This window comes from Megachile rotundata, chromosome 13 (genome assembly GCF_050947335.1).
Source record: "Megachile rotundata isolate GNS110a chromosome 13, iyMegRotu1, whole genome shotgun sequence".
Lineage (NCBI taxonomy): Eukaryota > Metazoa > Arthropoda > Insecta > Hymenoptera > Megachilidae > Megachile > Megachile rotundata.
In genome coordinates, this window is record NC_134995.1 from 13,045,015 (window position 1) to 13,066,463 (window position 21,449).

Here is a 21,449-nt window from a genome sequence, read left to right on the forward strand (position 1 = left end):
ATCGATACAGTATTATTTTATTTTTGTTTCATTGCTTTTATCGAAACTTTTAATTGAATCTGTTACACAATTTAAGCGTCTAATTTATTTATTTTTATTTAAATTTTATATACATGTAATTTTACCTACGTGCAAACAATAATCTGTAACATATTACTAATATGTAAAATATAATTATAGTTCTATTAAGACATTAAATCAGTAAAGTCTAAAATAATTGACAAGAATAAAGAATGTTATACAGTTCACTAAAAGAAATGTGTCACCGTAATTTGCTGCCACCCTCAAAGTTACCATTGGCCGTTCTTTCAGAAACATCGTGGAAGAAATACTCGTGGTATTTTGAAAAACGAAATAAGAAAGTAAATAAAAGATACATCGTAGTGGGATCTGTTGAAATCTCCAACGTGAGATGACGCGGCGCGTACAAGTAGGAAAGTTGCCGCGCGTTTTTCACGCCTTTACCAACCGACTCTAATTTGGATTCTCGTACGGTCCGCGCTAAAATTATCCCCTTCGCGTACGCAAAAACGAATAATTCAAGAAGCGAGGCCGGAGCAACAATGCATCTGGTGTATCAGTCATGTATGTCATTAATGGTTGCGGTTGCGGTTAGAAGGCATCGAGAACTATAATTCAACTGCTATAGCGCGTTACACCAGGCACCACGATTTACGATATTCGCTATTGTTGTTGAGACAGAAAGGCGATACAGTTTTTCTCTCGCGTATACAATTTTGTAATTTACGACCGAAATAAATTAATTTCCTCCTCTTCTTTTTACGTAATAACGCAGTGTGTATTATCACGAATTACGTCGATATTATTTCATAGTCGAAATTCGCTCCAGGTCAAATTAAAGCTTCGTAAAATAACCGAAGGTTTAATTTTCTGCCGTACGTCGAAATTTCAGGCCACTCCTGGTCGAGTGTCGTGCGGATTTAAGAAGCTCCTCTTCATCCCTCGCCATCCCCAACAGGCATGCCTCATATCAGAAGTATGTCAAGAATTTAGCCGTGGGTCGTTTTCACTAATAGCTTACGATAATTGGTTGGTCGTGTTACGCCACGAAACGAACCATGTCAAAAGCGGCCTGTTACTTGAATTATACGATTTTTTGCTTCGTCCTCGCCCGGCTGGCGACGGTGAGGTCATGAACAAGTGGAGAACGGTGAAAAAGTTTGAGCGAAGCCAACCATCCGACCTATCTATGATATTCAGCCTCTTCTTTCTTCAATATCTTACACGTTGTTACCTCTCGATTATCCTGAAAAATTAATTCTCATGTACTTCCAGGTGCCAGCAGTTATTATTTAACTCTAACAAAATTACCTAGTCTGGAGCATCTCATTAGTATTTTCTGAACATCTCATTAAGATTTCATTAATAGTTAAATTCATTCATAGTTCACAAACATTTGATTATTGGAAATCTGATAATAAGGCTAGCAATTTTTGACCGCGTCCACAGTATAAACGATCGGTGACCCACGATTATGCAAACGATAGGAGACCGGTGTATCGAGTAACGAGAACCACACTCCACAGGCCACCATGGCTTTCTTCTAAGCTTCGGATCTTTTTCTTCAGATCGAATTGCCTTGCTCGCCGCTGACTGATGATACTCGAGATGTTGGATTCGTCCGAGAAAAAACCCCGTGCTCGCTTTTTGAATCATCGGGTACAATGTATGAGGTGTTTACAGGCCTAATCTTTCGACTAAATACAGTCGATGGACCATGTAACATGATAAACGATAGTAAACACTCAAAACTTTGGAAGGAATTCGAAAAATCCTGAGAGCTTCATCATCCTGGAACGTTTGAGTCGAAGAGGGATCTTGTCAGAAGTAAACTTCAGCAACGTAAAAGAATATTGAAAAATTATAGTTGAGTCGCTGAATCAAGTCCTCTTCCGCAATTAACAGAATGATCAGCAGCTATAAATGGAGTCCGTATATTAAATTAATCTCGCTAAAAGTCCTTGTAACATCTGAATCAATGAAATGGAGGAAATCTGCCAATTCCATCAGACTGACTCAACGTAAGCTGTCGAATGGATCCATCGGATCCCACGTCGAGAAGGAAAAGGAAGGGAGGCTAGAAAAAGCGATCTACCATGTGCTGATCGTCCAAAGTGTTCCACTGTAGACGCGTAACTCTTCGAGATCGCTCTCGCCTTCCAGCTGGAGCAAAGATTGGATATTCCATCGCGTGATCAACGTAACCAGTCTCTCGTGATACTCTGTAAACGAAATACACGTGGCGTGATTTTAACACCGTCTTCAAAGGAAAGATCTGTTACCGATGTTAATAGAATGATAATTTCGTTTCAGACGATTACTAGATTATGTTAGTGGTTGAGTGACCGGGGTCGATGATGAAGTGGAGAAGGTTCATTTTTCTTGGGTTCTTGACTATGTTAATTTTGCCAGATGTGTGTCTTGGGTTTAATAGCACCTGGGACAAGATTCGGGAGAAGAAGGCGCGTATGGTGAAGAAGCTGCGCAAGGACTTCCGGAAATTGAAGAAACAGGAGGGCGCCGTGAAGCTTGTGGGCGGTGAGGGTGCACATTCAGGTAACAGGAAATTATTGCATATTCTTCCAAATTACAATTCTCAATCTCTCGAATTTCCAGAATTTCAAGATCCCAAATTTCCTAGATTTCTAATCTCCGAAGTTCCAAAGCTGAAGGTGTCTTCGCAGAGTCTCCATATGGAACCTAAAATTCAAAATTCATGAATAAAAAGTACCGCCTTCGCTATCAAATAGCTGAACAAACAGAAGAATAAGAAATTTAGTACAATTCACACGGTGTTCTTGACTTCCAAGAGCGAAAATAAAATCGAAAGCAATAGGGGGCTGAAGGGCAGGCACGGTTCGCGTGTCTGACGTTTCGCGATAAAATAAAAGCACGCTATCTAGGAATAGATGACTTACGTGAAACGTTGCGGTTTCATCAGGCGTTTTCTCGTGCACGTTGTGTAATGGCGATTAAAAAGGGGTCAACTCGAGGATGATTTATGTCAACGACTGTGTGTCAGCGTGGTAGTAGTAAACGTCACGCAGCCACAGAACCGCGAACAGCCACGAGGTGGTATACGACCATCGTCGAATTGAACCATAAAACAGGATAGAAACCGTCCCAGACGCTCGCGTGTCAATTTTTATTACCCATCCATTGGATATTACATTCCGTGCTGCCTTTCTTCTTCTTTCTTGCCAATTCTGCACCCGCTTACAACGTCCCTTGATTCGTTTTCCCAGAAACTGTATCACTTCGTTTGTGAGATTTCTGGTGGAAATCTCGAGACAATTTATTACATAATTTGAACTCTCAGAGATTCCTTTTTTAAATTCTTCCTTAAATTCTGTCCTGAAAATATATGAATATAAAAATGTTTGCATACGAGAATATATAATTTGATTATTAAATAGACAACGCAAATTATTGAACCGTTTATTATGAAAATGGTGCAAGTCCATAAAAAAAGTTTACACTAAATTAAGCATAAATTTCATGACATCTCATCTTTTTAAAAAATGGACCATCACTGTCAAAATAAATGGTCCAATTTTTAAATTAAGCATAAATTACATAATATCTCATCTTTTTTATAAAAAATGAACCACCACTATCAAAATAAAAGGTCCAATTTTTAAATTAAGCATAAATTACTTGACATCTTATTTTCTTTAAAAGAAATGGACCACCAGTGTCAAAATAAAAGGTCCAATTTTTAAATTAAGCATAAATTACATAATATCTCATCTTTTTTATAAAAAATGAACCACCACTGTTAAAATAAATGGTCCAATTTTTAAATTAAGCATAAATTACTTGACATCTCATTTTTTTTAAAAAAAAAATGGACCACCAGTGTCAAAATAAAAGGTCCAATTTTTAAATTAAGCATAAATTACTTGACATCTTATTTTCTTTAAAAGAAATGGACCACTACTGTCAAAATAAATGGTCCAATTTTTAAATTAAGCATAAATTACTTGACATCTCATTTTCTTTAAAAGAAAAGGACCACTACTGTTAAAATAAATGGTCCAATTTTTAAATTAAGCATAAATTACTTGACATCTCATTTTTTTTTTAAAAAATGGACCACCAGTGTCAAAATAAGCGGTCTAATTTTTAATGAACTGATAGAATGAGGCACCTAATCGAGTCTGTTCTCCAAAGTTTACCGTAAACCATGCAGGAGCCGGGAAACGTGTTAAGGCCATAATTCGATTGGTTATGCAGGAAACGTGGAAATACTTCACGACGGGAAATGGGGCAGTATATGCGACGACGAATGGGATTACTTGGAGGCCAATGTGGTTTGCAGGCAATTAGGCTTCGACGGTGCAATTAAACCAACGACGAACGGTCACTTTGGTCAAGCCAGAAGTGAGATAATACTGTCTCTTCGTCAATACTTCCTTTTCTGCCACGTGAACGGAAATAAATAGGATCTGCAACGGAGAAATAGAACCTTGTCAATTAAGCGTAACAAGTTCATCCCTTATTTGATCCTTTGTCCCTTCACGTTGGGCTAAATCTGATTCTTTGCGGTTCTATAAAACTGTAAATATACTTTTAAATATTATATAGCCCACTTTGATTTGCTTTCAAATTTATTTTATTTGACAAATGTGATCTAACGAAATCTATTTCGCTATGTTCTATTCAAGATTTGCTGTTCGAGGAAGTGTAAAGAATGAAATCGATAATCGATAAGCTAATTTAGCGTAAACGTAGCTGCAGCTCTATCTTTCACCTTTTCCTATTAATCGAGGTCAATTTGCCTTCCCCTAGTTGCAATAAAAGTATTCGAAGGTCGAAAAAATCACATACATACTCTTTCGAATAGAGTTATGAAAGAAGTATCTTCTTTAGATCAAATCGCAAAGGATCAGTGTTACATTTGCACGATAAAAAACAGCGAATATAAATGTCTTTTTATCAGGAAGGTATTGGATGGACAACGTGTACTGCGACGGCAGCGAGGATGAATTATCCAAGTGTCGGTTCGACGGATGGGGTACATCCGACTGCGAGAACAGCGAGGCTGCAGGTGTAATTTGCGCCCATGAGGAACAGAACGAAGAAGAAACGATAAGACGAACGAAGGGCAGAAGGAAGCCAGAAAAACAGAGAATCAAGGATGTACATCACCGGGGAATGGCGATAAGACTGGTCGGTGGACGAGTCCACAGCGAGGGTAGAGTCGAGGTCAAACTTGGACATTCAGGTAACACTAATGTCGATACGTGCCTTTGGCGTGAAGGTAAATTGGATTGTTGCGATTAGAAATGACGGTTCGTGTGCAACGTGTCTCACTGCCGGTGAGAGGCGATGCAAGTTTTAACAGAAAAGTTCCTTTGTGATTCGCTAAATTACGAGTTCTAGATTGTGTCTTTGAAGCACACATGTTCGTAAATTACCAGACGTACTATTATTTGTATCTATTTAATTTGTCATTCTATTTGTTGTGCACTCGTAACGTATTGGATGTCAAAGCATTCAATCACCATTCTCAAATGTAGCACCAAGTTTTTTCTTTTCCCTGAAGATTGGAAAGAAGCTGAAGATAATTTCATTTTAGATTGGGGTGTAGTCTGCGGTGACGGTTGGTCCCTGTTCGAGGCGGCAGTGGTTTGCAGACAATTGGGCCTCGGTTACGCCTCCGACGCCATTCAGACGAACTTCTTCGGTGGCCAGAAGACACCGATGACTCTCAGCGGCGTGCAGTGTCACGGAGACGAGAGTAACTTGATTGACTGTCTGCACGACAAGGTCCTCGAGTGTCCAGGTAAACGATCGTACAACCCAAAACTACATCGAATTCCAAATTTGCATTGTTCGTAGGAACCGCAGAAAATGTGGCCAGTGTGGTGTGTCTCCAGGAGATGCCAGATTTGGTGTTTGATCATATCGAGTTGATGCGTACGGCCCACCTGGAAGACAGACAGTTGTATTGGCTGCAGTGTGCCATGGAAGAGAATTGCGTTGCTTCGCAGGCATATAAGATTCAGAAGGAGTCGGAAAATTGGCACCTGGAGACGAGGAGGTTGCTTCGGTTCACCGCGAGGATCTTGAACGCTGGGACCGCGGACTTCCGACCCTCCGTGCCGAAACACCTATGGGAATGGCATATGTGTCACATGTGAGTGATAAATCGTGTAGAGAAAGTCGTAAAGTTTCTTCTTACCTGATACTAGTCTATCATTTCTAATGTAACTAGTATTTAAATAAAGTAATTTGCAATAAGATGGCCATATGCAGCGAATGGAAGAGTCATAGTATTAATATTCAAACACTTTTGCAAGCTATCATATTCGATTTCACTTTGGACAGAAATATGAGACCTTTTTCGTTCGCTATTATACCCGACTGCTGTCGGCCAGAAGTTAGACGCGAGAACTTGGTTGTCTGCTACAATTTCTCCAGGTTATTATCCTTGTCTGGCAACCGGCTTGCAAGCCATTTTATAAAACAATCACGAATGGAAGAGAGCAGGAAAAAAAGTAATATCGCTTCGATCCCGTTGGCAATTCGCCGTCTGTTTCGTTGTAACTCGGACTAATTTTGAATCTTCGACGGTCCAACGCGGAGGCGTTCCTCTTCTGGTAACGACGGTTTATCATCCACGCTGCTCTTCAATGTGTGGAAATATTGACCAGTCGAAAAAACCTTGCGTTGATGGTTTTAAGTTGTAACATAACTTCGCTGGTGACGTCAATCGTGCTTTTATGGAAAGATGTGGATGTTCAACGCCTCGTCTATCTTCTTCCCTCGAAATTGATTAACGGAGTTGTTGATCCATAAAAACGAAAACAACTTCACGGGTTGTTTCATTTTTGACGTCAAAATTTTACGGAAAGTTCACGTGTTCTTCAGAGTTAATTTTCGTGAGAGTTACAAGTTCAATATATCACAAATTCCATTGTCAGAATATAGCAGCAAGTTTACCTGCAAACGAGGGAGGATTAGTTTCAAGACAAATGTGTTAATAGTAAAATTTGTTAACATCTTCATAATATTTCATACCAAATTGTGTCAGTCAAGATGTTATACCCATAGTACAAGTTTTAAGAGTAAAACCATAATTCCAAAACGAAGAATAACAAGCTCCAAATGCATTAACATCCTCTGTTAATATTTGTCTCCTATCTCAAGCATCATCTCGAGAATAAATTTAAAATAGCATCCTAAAATGAGAAACGACGAGTCGACACGAGCGAATACAGGTTCAACAAACAATATTAGAGGCTCGCAGCACTCAACGTGTTAACGACTCGGACGAAATCGATGGCACTTCCCAAGGATAATGTCCCTGACAAAGTTCGTTCTCTGTGGCAACGGTGTCTTATCCGTTTCCCAGAATCGATCGTTTTATCGTCGTTCCGTATCAAAGTGTGAACGACAATCATGGAGGAGGCCCAGCTCGATCGTTAATTTCACATTATGCCTTGTTAACGACAGGCATTATCACTCGATGGAGGTGTTCGCCACGTTCGACGTATTGGACAGGAACGGTAGCAGACTCGCAGAGGGTCACAAAGCGTCTTTTTGCCTGGAGGACAATCAATGCTTGGACGGAGTGAAGCCGAGGTAAACGTAATTAGTCTCGTTAGCAAAACGATCCGTTTGCTTGCTTTCTCGGCCGACGGCGCGTGTATGTACACGCTAAGTGATGCCGGAATCGCAATGATTTTTCGTGCTTGTGACGCGTCTAATTGGCGAGCCAATTAAAGCGAGCACGCCACGATTTCAGGTACAAATGCGCCAATTACGGTGACCAAGGCATCTCCGTCAATTGTAGCGACATATACAAACACAATATCGATTGCCAGTGGGTGGACATTTCCGAACTACTGCCTGGTGAATACGTCTTCAAGGTATCTGCAAAATATTTAACAGATTATCATTATTAGCAGATTATTATTTCACATTATTAGCGGAGTATCATTTGACATTATTAGCAGATTAATAGAGACGTTTAATACTTACAAAACTTTTACCTCCGTAAAGCTCCTTGCTTTACATCCTCATTAATGTATTTCTTCCTTATATACAATGCCAGTCCGTAGAATTAACAGCACACATAATTACGTATCGCGAGAACCTAAAAAAATAGTAGCATGTAGACAAATACACTAGAATTAAACATAAACTTACGCTAGAATTTATTATAACACAAGTCCATGTTTTGAAAAGAAAGGAATTGCGTAAGAAGGAAGATAACGAAAGATCATCGTCGGTTAACGAGGACGGTAATGGCGCGGAGGAGGATCGTGTACATTCGGATAAAATAGAGCTGGGGTAGTTCTGGTCCATAAAGTCGTGAAGCCGAGCAATCGCGATACCATAGAGGAGGAACGTAATCGAACGATATTTACGTTTTCAGGTCGCGGTAAATCCAGAGTTCAAAGTGGGCGAGATGTCGTTCGACAATAACGCTGCGATCTGTCGTCTCCTATACACGGAAACATTTGCCACGGTGCACAGTTGCGTTATGGGCAGACCTTGACACAGACCCGTTACGATAATGCTTGGACCGATGAGAAGAGAAGCGCATTATCACGGCTGTTAATTAAAATCCATTGTTTGCGATGCGTAACAATAAATCTCTGAGAGTAATCGTTGTCCTTAATTGCCTACCCTTATCTGGTACGAAGAAGCGTTTGGAGAATTCTTTGAGAACTTTATGAGACATGTAGACATGTAGACATGTAAGCGTGTACCTACATTTAAATTATTATCTGAACAGCTTCATTGACAAGATTTTTCAATGTAAGCTTACATTGTCATCTTAACGTTTGCATATTACATATACATGTATACTGAAAAAATGGTAAGATGTTTCACGACAATAGTGTTAACTATGTAAGAAAACTACCCCTTGGCGCTCGAGTCGAGCAACCATTTATACAGATCGAAGCGGTCGGAGAACGACCTCCTTCAGACTGATACTCTCCGCGGATGGAATCTCAAGTTTCGAAGTCTAGGAGTAAATTTATAGACGGTCTCGACCCACGCCAGTTATCCTCATAGTTTGTTCTAGATTTTCAACCACGACTACGCTAATAAATTGAACAATTCAGGAGAGTGGTTCCTCGATGTTCGAACCGTGTCTAGTCGATACTCGGTGCCCTGGAATACCGGGGACGGCTGCGAGCAATGATCGAGGCTCCCTCTCTTTCTTCGCCGGTGAAATAGTTCGAAAAACGAGCATTTCCAACCGGGTATTAAAAATCGCATCGTCATTTTCTTTTCTAAATCAGTTCATTTCTGTAAGAACACAAAATTTGATATTAAAAATTTTGTATTTATATTAATTTATCTATTGTGCAATTTATATATTGTCTGCTGTATATTATAATATTAAATTGATGTTGCAATATTTGATGAATAAAAATTATGTACAACTGCTATATAAAGTTATGCACAATTGCTGTTACTCTAATTTTGATACCAACCTTGATACTTTGGAAATTTGAAGATTTTTTTTAGTTCAAATTTGAACGTCAGTAGAGCACATATGCTTTAAACTAGGTCGTTCTTTTTTTAGGAGAAGAACCTTGGTGCCCTGTCACCTTCGATTACGGTTGTTCATAATCTGATAATTAACAGCTAGACTTTGTCACCTATTTCTTCTCTGTGGAAATGAGGCCTTGAGTGTCAACTATCACCTTTTAAGATTTCTTTACAATTCTTAAACTGCTACTAAAAATCGCAGTAAATCAAATTCCCTCGTTTCTAATTGTACCGAATATCCTTCAAATTTGACTGAGCAAAACAACCATTTCTGTCAACTGATAAATCATATCCTCCCTAAATTTTCATCTCTAAAGGAACAATCTTTCTGTCCTACATTCGCATGCCAAAAATCGTCACCCACGAAATTAACGACTCGTTCCTTCAATTTTAAGAATTAATTTGTCCTGTATAGACTGGTAAACAAATTACGGGGTTGCAAGAGGAAGATGACTCAACCAAGAGTCAAGGAAAAGGCCGTCGACACGAATCTCCAAACTAGGTTACCCTTACAGGGGATCTCACTGTCGTTTTTGATCATCGACGAGGGAGGGAGTCGATTGAACCGGGCCAGGGTGTCCCCGTCAAGAAGAACAGTGTCCCCGGCTGTCAATTAGATCGCATGTGCACCGCTTAAATGGCTGCAGAACTCAACGTGACTGAACGTGTAATACGTTTAGAAAAGGGGGAGAGTTGCCGAGGTATGGCTTCCGTGGTGGTCACTGTCGTGTGCAGTGCACCAGCTGCTCCCCTCGCAGCAGTCATGAAACTTTTATACCGTAGCACGGCCGAAAAACAGCGTCGTTCAGTCGGACCCCTGTACTTCTACTGGAAACTTTCCAGTCGCGAACACCAGCCTGTCTGACTTGGATAGCTAAGACTCTCCGTCAGTGAACCGGACTTCGAAATAGATGAGAAAGACTTGGAACTAGGCTGATAGCATCGGAAAGAAACTTTGATCAGGATGTTTACCGTGGAGCGAGATTGATAAAGTGGAGTACTTTGGATCTTGTTTTTGGAGACCCGTTCGTGAATAACAAGTTGGAGGACCTGCGAGGAGTCATGTACATGTGACTGATAAGGTGATCGATCGATGAACCGTTATCGACATGGCAAGTGCATAAAGAAACTATAGTTCCCTGTCACTTCGTTAGTGGACATGTTTTGTACTAGTTCCGACGTTTCCAAGTTAAATGCTCGAAGCTGGAGATGTCTTTGAGGGAGTAGTAAGATGGACACCTCTTCTCTGCTCTTTCCGATGCCAGTCTCATTTGGAAACATCCTAGAAATGGAAGATTTTAGCTAAGGACAGTTGAGATTGAAGGAAAGTGATTGTAGAAAAATTGTTTGGAAGGTGAAAGATTCGAGGTGGATCCAAAGTGGAGCACGTCGCTATTAACCTGAAATGCGGCCGATGATAATCGTAAACACACACGGTGGAAGAGCGTGTTCCCGGCCAATTGTTATCCCCGGAGTGGTCTTTATCACGCGATTTGATGGATCCGATCGGAACAAATGCGGATAACGCGTTTGCGGTGGATACTCATCACGATAAGTAGCGTGTCCTGCGTGTCCTGTCGTCGTTTTCAACCCGATCGCCTCCTGGTTTAACGGGGGACTCCTTGGGGAGCTACGGGACAAAACCATGAAACTGTTTCTTCGTGGCGATAAACGCGACAAATAAAGGGAGCTCACCTGAAAAGAACCGAGCCACCAAACGCTCGATAATGGCAATTCTTGCAGCTAGAATCGAGCTACTTGTGGGGTCCTCGTGCCCCTGAATGGGGTATCGATTAAACACGATACAATGACACGTTCCGTTTGCACGATAACAAGCCCTTACTCATATCTTTGCTGAAGGTGAACAAATTGTTGAACGCTCCACTTGGACACGTGTTGCGATGATGTTATCAAAAGTAGGAGTTCTTTTGAGTCTTCTGCAATTGGCGCTCGCCATTGATGACATAGACGTGTGTTCCAAGAATCGAAGCGTGCTCGAGATCCCTGGGGATGCTGTTTTATCTGGTAAGAGTCGTTATGCTCGATTAAGTGATTTCTGATTATGTACTTACGCATGATTGCAGTGTTTGTGGATGTTAATCATGGACCGTACTGTAACAACACGTCTACCAAGGGTCTGCAAGAGATTTTCACGGCGTCTTACGTGATACACGCTTTGAACAAGTACGAGTTCACATCTGGATTTACTCTAGGTAAATTAGCTAAACTTTGCAAGTGATTTGTACTTCTTTGCTCTCGTATAACTAGATCAAACATATAAACTGCTATTCGCATAATCGCTAATCATCCTTTCAGGTTTAAAAGTCTTCGACACCTGCCACGATGAGATGACGGTGTACAAGCAAGCACTGCAAACGGCGGTAGACTCCGACTGCGAGGATCATTACGAAATGGGTATATTGTTACCGTCAGAATACCTAATGATTCTAGAGCCACTTCATAATTACAGCGTACTGCCAATCAGCACGTACGATGAGCAGAATTTAACAAAGCCCTTGATCAGCCTGATGGTGCATTACTTAACTACCAGATTCGAGACAGTCCATCTATTACTAGCCAGCTCTGATTACGCGCTAAATTTATTCCTGGATGCGACTAAGGAGGCTGGTATTTGTGTGAAACGTTATGGAGATACTTTAGAGCTGGACGAAAACGATACGGAAGTTGTGATCGCTGTGATCGGACACAGGAGCGATGTACGACAGTGGATCGAAAGAGGAGAGAAGCTTCAGGGAGCTAGGAAGACCTGGGTCATTTTAACCCTCGATGGATCGAACGTCGATGGTGAGAATATTTTTCCTTGCTAATCGAATTTGGAAATTTTCTTCAAATTCCTCTTTCAGACCTAGTTCCTCCAGGCTCCTACGTCATCAGAACGATGCCGTTCGACCTGGACCTGCTACAGGAAGCCTCATCCACGGAGGACTTCCTCCAGACAGCCAGCAGCTCCGTCATCTACTCACCGCACCTTCTAGGCATCGGCAAAGCGATCGTCGAGCTGGCGCAGCTACTGCAGGACCTGCACAGACGAAACTGCCCCAAAGTAATCGAGGGTTGTCTGCTGCCTAGATTCAGTACTCACTCGAAACAGGAAATTCGAAACTCGGACGTGTACAACGCACTCCGCATACTGCCGAAATCGCACTCGATCAGATATATCGTGACGATGAAGAGCCAGCAAGAGTTAATCGATACGGCCGGGTACAGAATCGAACCGGCCAACTCGAAATTTAGGATCTCTCCAGAGTCGAGGGTGCCGAAGATGCCGAAACTGTGCGTGAAGAAATACGCGAAGAACTGTGAAGACTGTGCGAACTTCAAGAAGATATTTGGCACACGTGGTGTGACCAAAGGTTTGTAACTGTAGTACATTCTTGTTTTTTTGTTGGTAAAATAGGAAGTCCTTTTAACGATTGCACTATGATTTGCTGTTACCGATTTTTTCACAAGCGATGCACTAAGCCATTGACCTAAAAAGAAAAGAAGTATCAGATTATTTAATTAAAAAATTTATAAATATACAGGAATTAAACATTGAGTACCCATCAGTGGCCCAAATGCTTCCACAAAACATCCGCTTTCCTCCTTAGAAGATAACAAATTCCTGTTTCTACGAGCCCTTCATCCCCCTTTAAACGCAAACGGCCTCGGAGAGGTAGTTAAAGTGTCCCGATAGCCGAAGCTGCTCGATAAGGCCGAAGATTTCCGCTTAAAACGGCGCTTCGACACAATGGGGCAACTAACGTGTGCGTGTACGTTGCAGATACACTCGACAGGGGTTTATTAAAGCCGGGCAACTGGATAGCAATTTTCCTGACGATGGTGGTGTGCGGCACGTTCGCCTGCGGCGTGATCGCTGTCTTCATTATCTACCGCTTCATCGTCGAGGACGTTCTCGATGGGAATCCGGCGTTAACGATCGTCCTGATACTGGCGAATGTTTTCACCTTGCAGACGGTGTTACCGTTCTGCATCAACGACGATTACCTGGGCGCTGAGACATTAAACTCGAGGAAAATCCTTGTAACGACGTTAGCCTTTGGGATAGACTTCTCCGTGATGCTGTCCAGGGCGTTCTTTCTGGTGTTCTCCAAGGGTGGCGTGTTTACGGCTCACATAAACGGATACCTGCAGGGCCTCATGGTGTTCTTCATGTTCTGCGTACAGATAGCGTTGTCCGTTATGTTCTTCGCACTTAGCGCGGATGAATCGGCCGTCGTCGTGAGGAGCCTCGCTTTTATCGCTTTACTAGGTAAATCTTTCTTCAAGATATATACATCTTCCTTGGAATAACATCTTCCTTCCTGAGGAATAAATTTAGAAATGTTAGTTGAATTTGATAAAAATATAATACTTAAAATTACGTGCATAACGTTACCTTCATACTTCAGCAAGTCGAAAATTATCACAATGATAGAAGTCCTCGTCAACAATCCATTTAACACACGATCTTATTTCTACCACTCGCGTTTCCAATAAAAGAATCCTGTCGCGACGATCGTATTTTTTCTCAGGAGGCGACTATGCCCCATAAAAAGAAATCCATACAAAACCGTTCTCATTTCAGGCTACGATATATTTCTACTGGTCACCCTGTTCGTCGTGTGTTTCTTCATCTCGCGATTGCCACGGAATTATCGGGAAGGAAAGTGTTTCTTCGGCACGTCGATCGGTCTGTTAATCACCTGGGCAATCTGGTTGACCTGCTTCATCCTGGTGGAGCCAGAATGTCGCGACATGGTCGTCTGTTTCGGCATTATTGGCACGGCGTACTTAATCATCATCGGTGTCCTGATACCTAGGACCTATTACATGATTAAACACCTAGCAAGGGGAAAGGAGTTCGGACAGAGATTCGGATCCACAGATTTAGTTGCTGATCCGAGGGTCAATACTATCGGAAGACAGGTTCGAATGTTACATTATTAATTTTTGTCTTAACAGAGTGATAGAGATTACCTAACTGTTATATGAACATTAACAAGTTGAACAGGTTCATGAAGAACTAATATAATATTAATATAATATGCAATAGTATAATGTAGTATAATAGTACAACAATTTAGTAAAATTAAAAAAGTTTCTGACTATTAAAAATTCTTCCCACGCAGACTCGTCCATTTTACGACTACGTGCACCCAGCTGGAGGCAGCACGACGAATTTACAGGTGACACCTGCGTACCCGAACTACTACGGTAGTTCCAGTCCTCATCAGAAGTACCTGGGACCATACAGAAACTCTGACACGAGGAGGAACCCCGGATACAACAATTATGGATATCATTCGGAAATGCGAGAAGTGAATAACTCATACACAGTTCCACAAGTCTGCATAGAGGATGCGGACGTGAGATTTTTTTCACATTTTTGGCAGCTTTTTTTGTCTAGCATAATCAAGTTACGTATCACGCACAACCTCGTATCAATAGCTTTCCAATCCCGACTCGATATCCGATCTAATACCATGACTTACAAATGCGACGAGACATGGTGAGATCAAGACTGATCCTATGCTGCCTGTGAAATGTGTACTGCTATTTCGGTAGAGACGTAATGCTTCAGTTTATTTAATGTTAGCGCAATTTAGTAGTGTTGTAGTGTTTAATAGATCTGTGTCACCGATTGCTCAAACTTACACAATTGTCTGAGTTTTTTAAATAAATATCTTATAAGGTTCCAATAGACAATTCTGTAAATCTGTAGCTATAAGATAGTTCTCCAGAGAAGATATTTCGTAAAGAACTTAGGGAATAACGTTTCTAGTCAAGGACGAGCCTCGCGGAGAAGACGAACGCGAGCCTCACCTACGCGCGTCCAAAATGTCACCGGAAACGGAGGACCAAAGACGAAAAAGACTGCATAGAAACCGACGTGTACATCGAGAATAATTCGCCGTCAGGTCGTAGGATACACGACGAAATGTATCCCGTAAGATCCAGCAGTCCCAGATTGACGCAGACCGAGGCGACCATCCGCGAAGAGGACGAAGAGGACAATGTGACCAGAATAACCCGATTCTAACGACCAGTGTTCATATTGTAGTCACGCGACGTATAGAAAATCGTCCTCGCGACGAAATAAATCACGAGTTCCATTCGAGAGATTTGTTGTTATCCGACCCCTCGTGAAGAATCAATTTCTTCTTCGTCTGACGTTTCCTAAGAAGGGATCTTCCATTTGGACTTTATTTTCTCCATACTTTTCTATTTAACTTTTCGACAGGTGCCATCTGAAAGACATATTAGGTGTAAGCAAGGAGACACGAAGATTTGAACAAAGATTTAGAGTAGATTTGTAGAAATAATTTAGAGATATAGAAGTGTAAGGATAGAGATGTAAAGCATAGAGATGCACAGCGATAAAATACAAGTCTGTAAAGTAAGAGAGAGGCAATGTAATGGAAATGTAATACGTGCAGGGTTAAAATGGTACTCGTGAACCGTTCAATTTTCTCGATTTATAGAATTTCCTGCACCGCTTAGACCGCGCCATTATCGTAGTAATTAGAGTACAAAATGAAGTGAAGCTCTTTTACGAGAAGAAAGGGCTCATGGCCGAGAGAAGCAATTTCACGTGTTCCTCTGCTGAAAATTGCATTATTGTCGATCGTAATTCTGCAATCAGGACACAGGTGTGGGTTCCCGATGAATATCGATGACAGTGCCGTAACCGGAAACTAGGGTGGCTGATGGCGGTAATCCACAATGCCGAAATATTAAGCACTAAAATCAAACGAACTGTCTTATAAAATTATTTAAACAATTGTACCAATAGTTTCACTGACGATCCACCTCACAAATTTTATATAATTCATGTATCAAAATATAAAATATTGTACAGAATAATTATTAATAATTTCTTAAGAAAGAAATTCCACATCTCAGAGTCTACTCATCCGCGGCTAAAGTTCATCTGAGAAAATTAAGAAAAGGGAAAAAGGAGGAAGACCAATGTTCAAGGTTGTCCCAAGGGTGAGATCCTGCGAAGGATGTAAGCGTCGCAGTGGCGTTTTACTTCCGCCCCATGTGGCCGGCGTGAAAAATAGCGAAACGACGATGGCTGGCGGTGTTCGATAAGCAGTGCCATAATGGCGATAAATCGAAAAGTGCACCGGCTCGTGAACGGGGCCCGGCACACCAGCCGTACAATTCGCATTTCGTGAAAAAGCTTCTGCGCAAGGACGAAGCTTCCTGCCTGTATAAAAGCACGATGGTGGCTGGTTCGCTTTCCAGTCACGTATACAACCCTGTTTCAGCTATCGAAAAAGGTTTTCTCTTCGGGTTCGAACATCTCGATCGAAGGATTCATCGATATGGGGAAAGCATGTCCCTGGAAGATTCGAGTGCACGTAATCGTGTGGTAGTTGGCTCCACTTCCTCGAGAATTCGCGTGGCCGTTCACCAGGATGACGATGTTAGAATTAGAGAAGAACTCGCGGGTCATAATCGTCACGGTGGTTTACCTGAGCCTCTTCTTGGACAACGTGTTGCTCACGGTTGTTGGTAAATGGACTCGCTGAAAGTAGTATCGATCACCGTTTTTATCTATGAACATTTTTAGTGCCGATTATTCCCGATTACCTTTGCACTCTCGAGGGAAACTCGACGAGCAACGAAAACGATGAAAACGGCCGAGTTGGATTATTGCTGAGCTCGAAGGCTCTCGTACAATTAATACTAAATCCTGCTGTGGGTACTCTTACCGGTACCCTGGGGTATTCGAAACCGTTGTTCCTCGGAAACTTGAGTCTTCTGTTGGCGGCAATGCGTGAGAAATCGTTGCTTTTTATTCTCATCCTTTACAGTACCATCAACTGTAAAATTTCATTTAGTCAAACTTAATTATTAAACTCCTTGTCATAATTATTTTTTCTCTGATTTATAAATTATCGGTCAAAGTTTGCATTCATATAATAAACGAAATCTTTTGTAGAATCGAGCATACTTTATATAATATAAGTTAAAGGTACGAAGGATTCAACTACGAAGAGAGAAATGAACGAAGAAATTGCTTCGAACACGACAACTTTTGCAGTGTTCGCGTTCGGGCAAACTTACGAGGTCCTGTTTCTTGCTCGAAGTATCCAGGGCATTTCCTCCGCGTGCATCGGAGTTTCCGGGATGTCGTTGGTCGCCTCTCAATATACTGAAGAGGACAAGAGGTCCAAGATCATGGGTTTCGTTTTAGGGAGCATCGCACTCGGTGTCCTCGTGGGATACCCCATTGGATCGGTGCTTTACGATCTCGAGGGAAAAATGGCGCCGTTTTTACTAGTGTCCTGTTTCATCGTTGTTGCCATATGTACGTAATTCTTTTAACCATCCAAAAATTTGTTATTAAAGTGAATCTTCCTTAGGTCTGCAAATTTTGACTTTGGACGTTCAGACTAACACCAAGGTAAATTTCATCTGTTAACAAAAATACGTACATGAGTATATACAAATTCTAGTAGATAAAAATTCTATTTAATTTAAACAAATCCAATTTCACTTACTCATTATCTTCAATAAAAATAATGAAGAATTTCAGTCTTCCAGCGAGCAGAAAACATCGTGGACACATCTACTGTCTGATCCACACATACTCATCATTTTTGGAGCTATATGGTGTTCAACCTCTCCCATGGCAATTTTGGAACCCTGTTTACCAATATGGCTGCGAATGCACGTAAAACCCAAGGTTAGTATTCATAGCAATAAACTCTGAGTTAATTTCTGAAAGAATGTTTGTTACAGAAGTGGCAGCTAGGAACAGTGTTCATTCCGGACAGCGTCGGATACCTGGTTGGAACGAACTTTTTTGGCGTGATAGCTTATCGTTACGGCCGCAGTAAAGTCGCTGTTCTGGCCATGTTCGTCGTTGGTATAAGTGCTATACTGATACCGTCCGCTGTCACAATGTCTCAGCTGATTGTTCCTCATCTGGGGATGGGATTGGGTATCGGTGTAGCGGACGCAGCTCTTGTGCCACTGTTGGCTAGCTTGGTGGACCAAAATGGCGACTACGGACCCGTTTATTCTATTCAACAAGTGGCTGTCAGTTTAGCCTACTCTCTTGGTAAATATTATTTCTTTTTTAAACTAACTGTTAAACTGTCTTTGTTTAACTAACTGCTACATGACTTTTCTTATGAAGAAGCTAAACAATCTATAATGTTAGTTTAGCCTACTCTCTTGGTAGATACTGCTTCTTTTTGAAAGAACTGTTGATATGACTTTTGTTATAAAGAAGCTAAACAATCTTTAATGTTAGTTTAGTCTACTGTCTTGGTAAATACTGTCTCTTTTTTAAAGAACTGTTGATATGACTTTTGTTATAAAGAAGCTAAACAATCTATAATGTTAGTTTAGTCTACTGTCTTGGTAGATACTGTTTCTTTTTGAAAGAACTGTTGATATGACTTTTGTTATAAAGAAGCTAAACAATCTGTAATGTTAGTTTAGTCTACTGTCCTCATAAATTCTGTTTCTTTTTTAAAGAACTGTTGACATGACTTTGCTTATAAAAAAGCTAAACAATCTTTAATGTTAGTTTAGTCTACTCTCTTGATAAATTCTGTTTCTTTTTTAAAGAACTGTTGACATGACTTTGCTTATAAAAAAGCTAAACAATCTATAATGTTAGTTTAGTCTACCCTCCTGGTACATACTGCTTCTTTTTTTAAAGAACTCTTGATAAGACTTTTCTTATAAAGAAGCTGAACAATCTGTAATATTAGTTTAGCCTGCTCTCTTGGTAAATACTGTCTCTTTTTTAAAGAACTATTGACATGACTCTTCTCATAAAGAAGCTTAGAAAGCTAAAGAAGTGTAGAAGCAGTATCTTGGAATTGTGCATGCATCATTCTTGAATAACCCAAATGCATGAATTTATATTGAAGATCCTGTTTAAGACAAGCATTTGTTTAAGGACCTATCCTTGGCGGTGAGATGGTAAAATCGATTGGATTCCAATGGGTCATGAGAATCGTCGGCTTAATGAACGTTGCCTACTGTCCCCTGCTGATCTATCTCACCCTGGAGAGGAGAAAATCATTGACCCAAGACGATGAAAAGAAGGATTACGAAACCTTTCAGAAATCCGTGGCTAAGTACGAACGGTTTCAGGAGTCAGACGATGATCTTTGATCCTTTCAATTTTCCCTGCAACAAATAATTCCTCTTTTAATCCTGATCAAGGAGCGGATCAAGAGTACAATTAACGGTGTAAGGAATATAGAGATAATCCGTATAAAATTATTCAAGATATATTTAAATATTCAACGATTTTCGAATTATGAAACTTTTGAAAATATCTTTGAAGATGTAAATATTCAGCCACGTGTATTTAAACGTTCGAAGTCTTAAGTACGAGTTAAGAATTCGAGTTACCGCGCAATAATTGAGGAATTACCGTTGCGCAATCAATTTTCGTGGATAGCCTTCTCGAACTAATACCCGAGGAACGTTCAGAAACAACATTACCGACATCATTGTACTTCCACTTAACTGTACCATGGACGGTAACACAGCGTCGTAAGTTATAACGAAGTAAATTACCATCCCCCGAATTGCTAAGTAACGTCCTCAGGCTATTTCACCAGCTACGTCCAACTTCCGGAAGGGATCCAGCTAATTTCGAAATTGAAGAAACTCAGCGATCTGTTTGCAAAATCAATTCTTAGTGTTTGTTATTAGACAGCTGTACTTTAGAAATAAAACTTTAGGATACCTAAATTCCTTGAATTATTTCTTCAATCCTTTCGACGTCACAACGCAGCAGGCTTCCTATAGTTCTTCCGAACATTCCTGAATTAAAAATCCGTAAATCTGCGTTTTGTCAAGTTTTATTTGCCCGTAGTGAAGAAAAACTCGCGTGTAGCACTCGACGCGAATTTCACACGAGGTAAAGTGTGCTTGATGCTCGGTCTCGCAGTCGAACGGCTAATTATCCCTTAAATTACTCACAAGTAAATTAGCGGCGCATTTACGCGAGCGTGGCAGTTAACGTGGAAGCGTTGATATTTAATAATGATCCACTCGCGTGAGATGGACGAGAGGCGTTAAGCTGAAATGCTTTACGGTGCTTGATAAACCGACAGGAGTAAGGCAAACGTGGCTTATTTACGAATAAAATTCGATATACATCATTGACGTCAAGGATATTTTAGGCAATTTAATTCGCCGGGGGCAGTAAAATGTCAGAGGACAATTTAAGATCCATAATTTAAATACGAAAAATGTGTGATCAGTATTTGAATTAAAATGGAAAAAACTGATTTGCAAATAAAAAGAAACGTGTAGGTTGAATGCAATATCCTTTGTGGAGGATAAATGGGATTATCTTAAAATGATAAACTCGATTAAAAAACAGAGATAATAGCGTGAAATCTAATTACGAGATACGGTTATCGTTATTAACAATTATTATCGCAATTTAAACAATAAGAGAGATACGAGTCTGCAGTTTTATATCAAGTTTGTTATACAAGAGAAGTACAGTTGTACTTCAGGATTCTTGAAATAATGTTACATGACACCTGCCCGGATGTTCAATTACGACAGCCTTGAAGAACTAATAAGAAAGTTCTTGTTACAAGTAAAAGTAGCAGGAAATGATTTCATCGGAAACGTCAGCGATTCCCTTTTAATTACTTTACTGCTGTTTCTTTCTGTAACGTCACGTTTTCACCCTCGTATCAACCCCAGTGATTTCCGGAACCACGCAGAGAAACAAAATGCGCGCGTAAGTGAACAAAGGACGGCGTCCCACGCTGATCTCCCGTTCCCAGAGTGTTCTCCTGGAACAAGGAACATTACACTAATTGCCCCCTGATCACAACAAAATTGCAACGTTATTTTTGTTCCCCCCCGAACAAACGCAAAAAGTTCCAGCAAATTCTGCATCAACT

At 40.7% G+C, this 21,449-nt stretch overlaps 3 protein-coding genes and 1 long non-coding RNA gene across 8 annotated transcripts; 3 read left to right on the forward strand and 1 right to left on the reverse strand.

Moving 5' to 3' along the window:
* Window positions 1-70: 70 nt before the first annotated feature.
* LOC105661961 (uncharacterized) lies at window positions 71-18,153 on the reverse strand. Of its 2 annotated transcripts, XR_013040327.1 has the most exons (17): window positions 18,054-18,153; window positions 17,617-17,967; window positions 17,140-17,372; window positions 13,937-17,074; window positions 11,233-13,862; window positions 9,480-11,167; window positions 8,400-9,291; window positions 8,011-8,125; window positions 7,048-7,902; window positions 6,209-6,969; window positions 6,054-6,137; window positions 5,529-5,954; window positions 4,200-4,469; window positions 2,940-3,375; window positions 2,613-2,721; window positions 1,333-2,243; window positions 71-1,267 (listed from the first exon to the last, which is right to left on the reverse strand). It is a non-coding gene; the product is annotated as an uncharacterized LOC105661961 (long non-coding RNA). The 2 variants fall into 2 exon arrangements; XR_013040326.1 differs by lacking the exon at window positions 4,200-4,469 and having other exon boundaries at window positions 9,480-13,862; window positions 18,054-18,152.
* Window positions 2,108-8,640, forward strand: LOC100876792 (Lysyl oxidase-like 1). 2 transcript variants are annotated; one of them, XM_003701376.3, is made up of 9 exons: window positions 2,108-2,245; window positions 2,335-2,577; window positions 4,258-4,404; window positions 4,964-5,248; window positions 5,603-5,809; window positions 5,866-6,163; window positions 7,483-7,611; window positions 7,775-7,898; window positions 8,408-8,640. In XM_003701376.3, exons 2-9 carry the CDS (start codon window positions 2,376-2,378, stop codon window positions 8,528-8,530), a joined length of 1,515 nt encoding a protein of 504 aa, XP_003701424.2. In that variant the 5' UTR covers window positions 2,108-2,245; window positions 2,335-2,375; the 3' UTR covers window positions 8,531-8,640. The 2 variants fall into 2 exon arrangements, with proteins under 2 accessions (XP_003701424.2, XP_012136331.2); XM_012280941.2 differs by lacking the exon at window positions 4,258-4,404 and having other exon boundaries at window positions 2,240-2,577.
* boss (G protein coupled receptor bride of sevenless) lies at window positions 11,428-15,658 on the forward strand. Of its 3 annotated transcripts, none has more exons than XM_076538986.1 (8): window positions 11,428-11,562; window positions 11,622-11,750; window positions 11,854-12,342; window positions 12,402-12,911; window positions 13,322-13,810; window positions 14,126-14,466; window positions 14,670-14,906; window positions 15,323-15,658. In XM_076538986.1, exons 1-8 carry the CDS (start codon window positions 11,439-11,441, stop codon window positions 15,578-15,580), a joined length of 2,577 nt encoding a protein of 858 aa, XP_076395101.1. In that variant the 5' UTR covers window positions 11,428-11,438; the 3' UTR covers window positions 15,581-15,658. The 3 variants fall into 3 exon arrangements, with proteins under 3 accessions (XP_076395101.1, XP_076395102.1, XP_076395103.1); XM_076538987.1 differs by having other exon boundaries at window positions 14,670-14,858; XM_076538988.1 differs by having other exon boundaries at window positions 14,670-14,858; window positions 15,328-15,658.
* LOC100876573 (synaptic vesicular amine transporter) lies at window positions 16,928-19,686 on the forward strand. Its single transcript, XM_003701374.3, has 7 exons — window positions 16,928-17,061; window positions 17,120-17,326; window positions 17,594-17,860; window positions 17,916-17,956; window positions 18,089-18,238; window positions 18,295-18,616; window positions 19,469-19,686. The coding sequence occupies exons 1-7, from the start codon at window positions 16,965-16,967 to the stop codon at window positions 19,684-19,686; spliced, it is 1,302 nt and encodes a 433-aa protein (XP_003701422.1). The 5' UTR covers window positions 16,928-16,964.
* The last annotated feature ends 1,763 nt before the right edge of the window (window positions 19,687-21,449 follow it).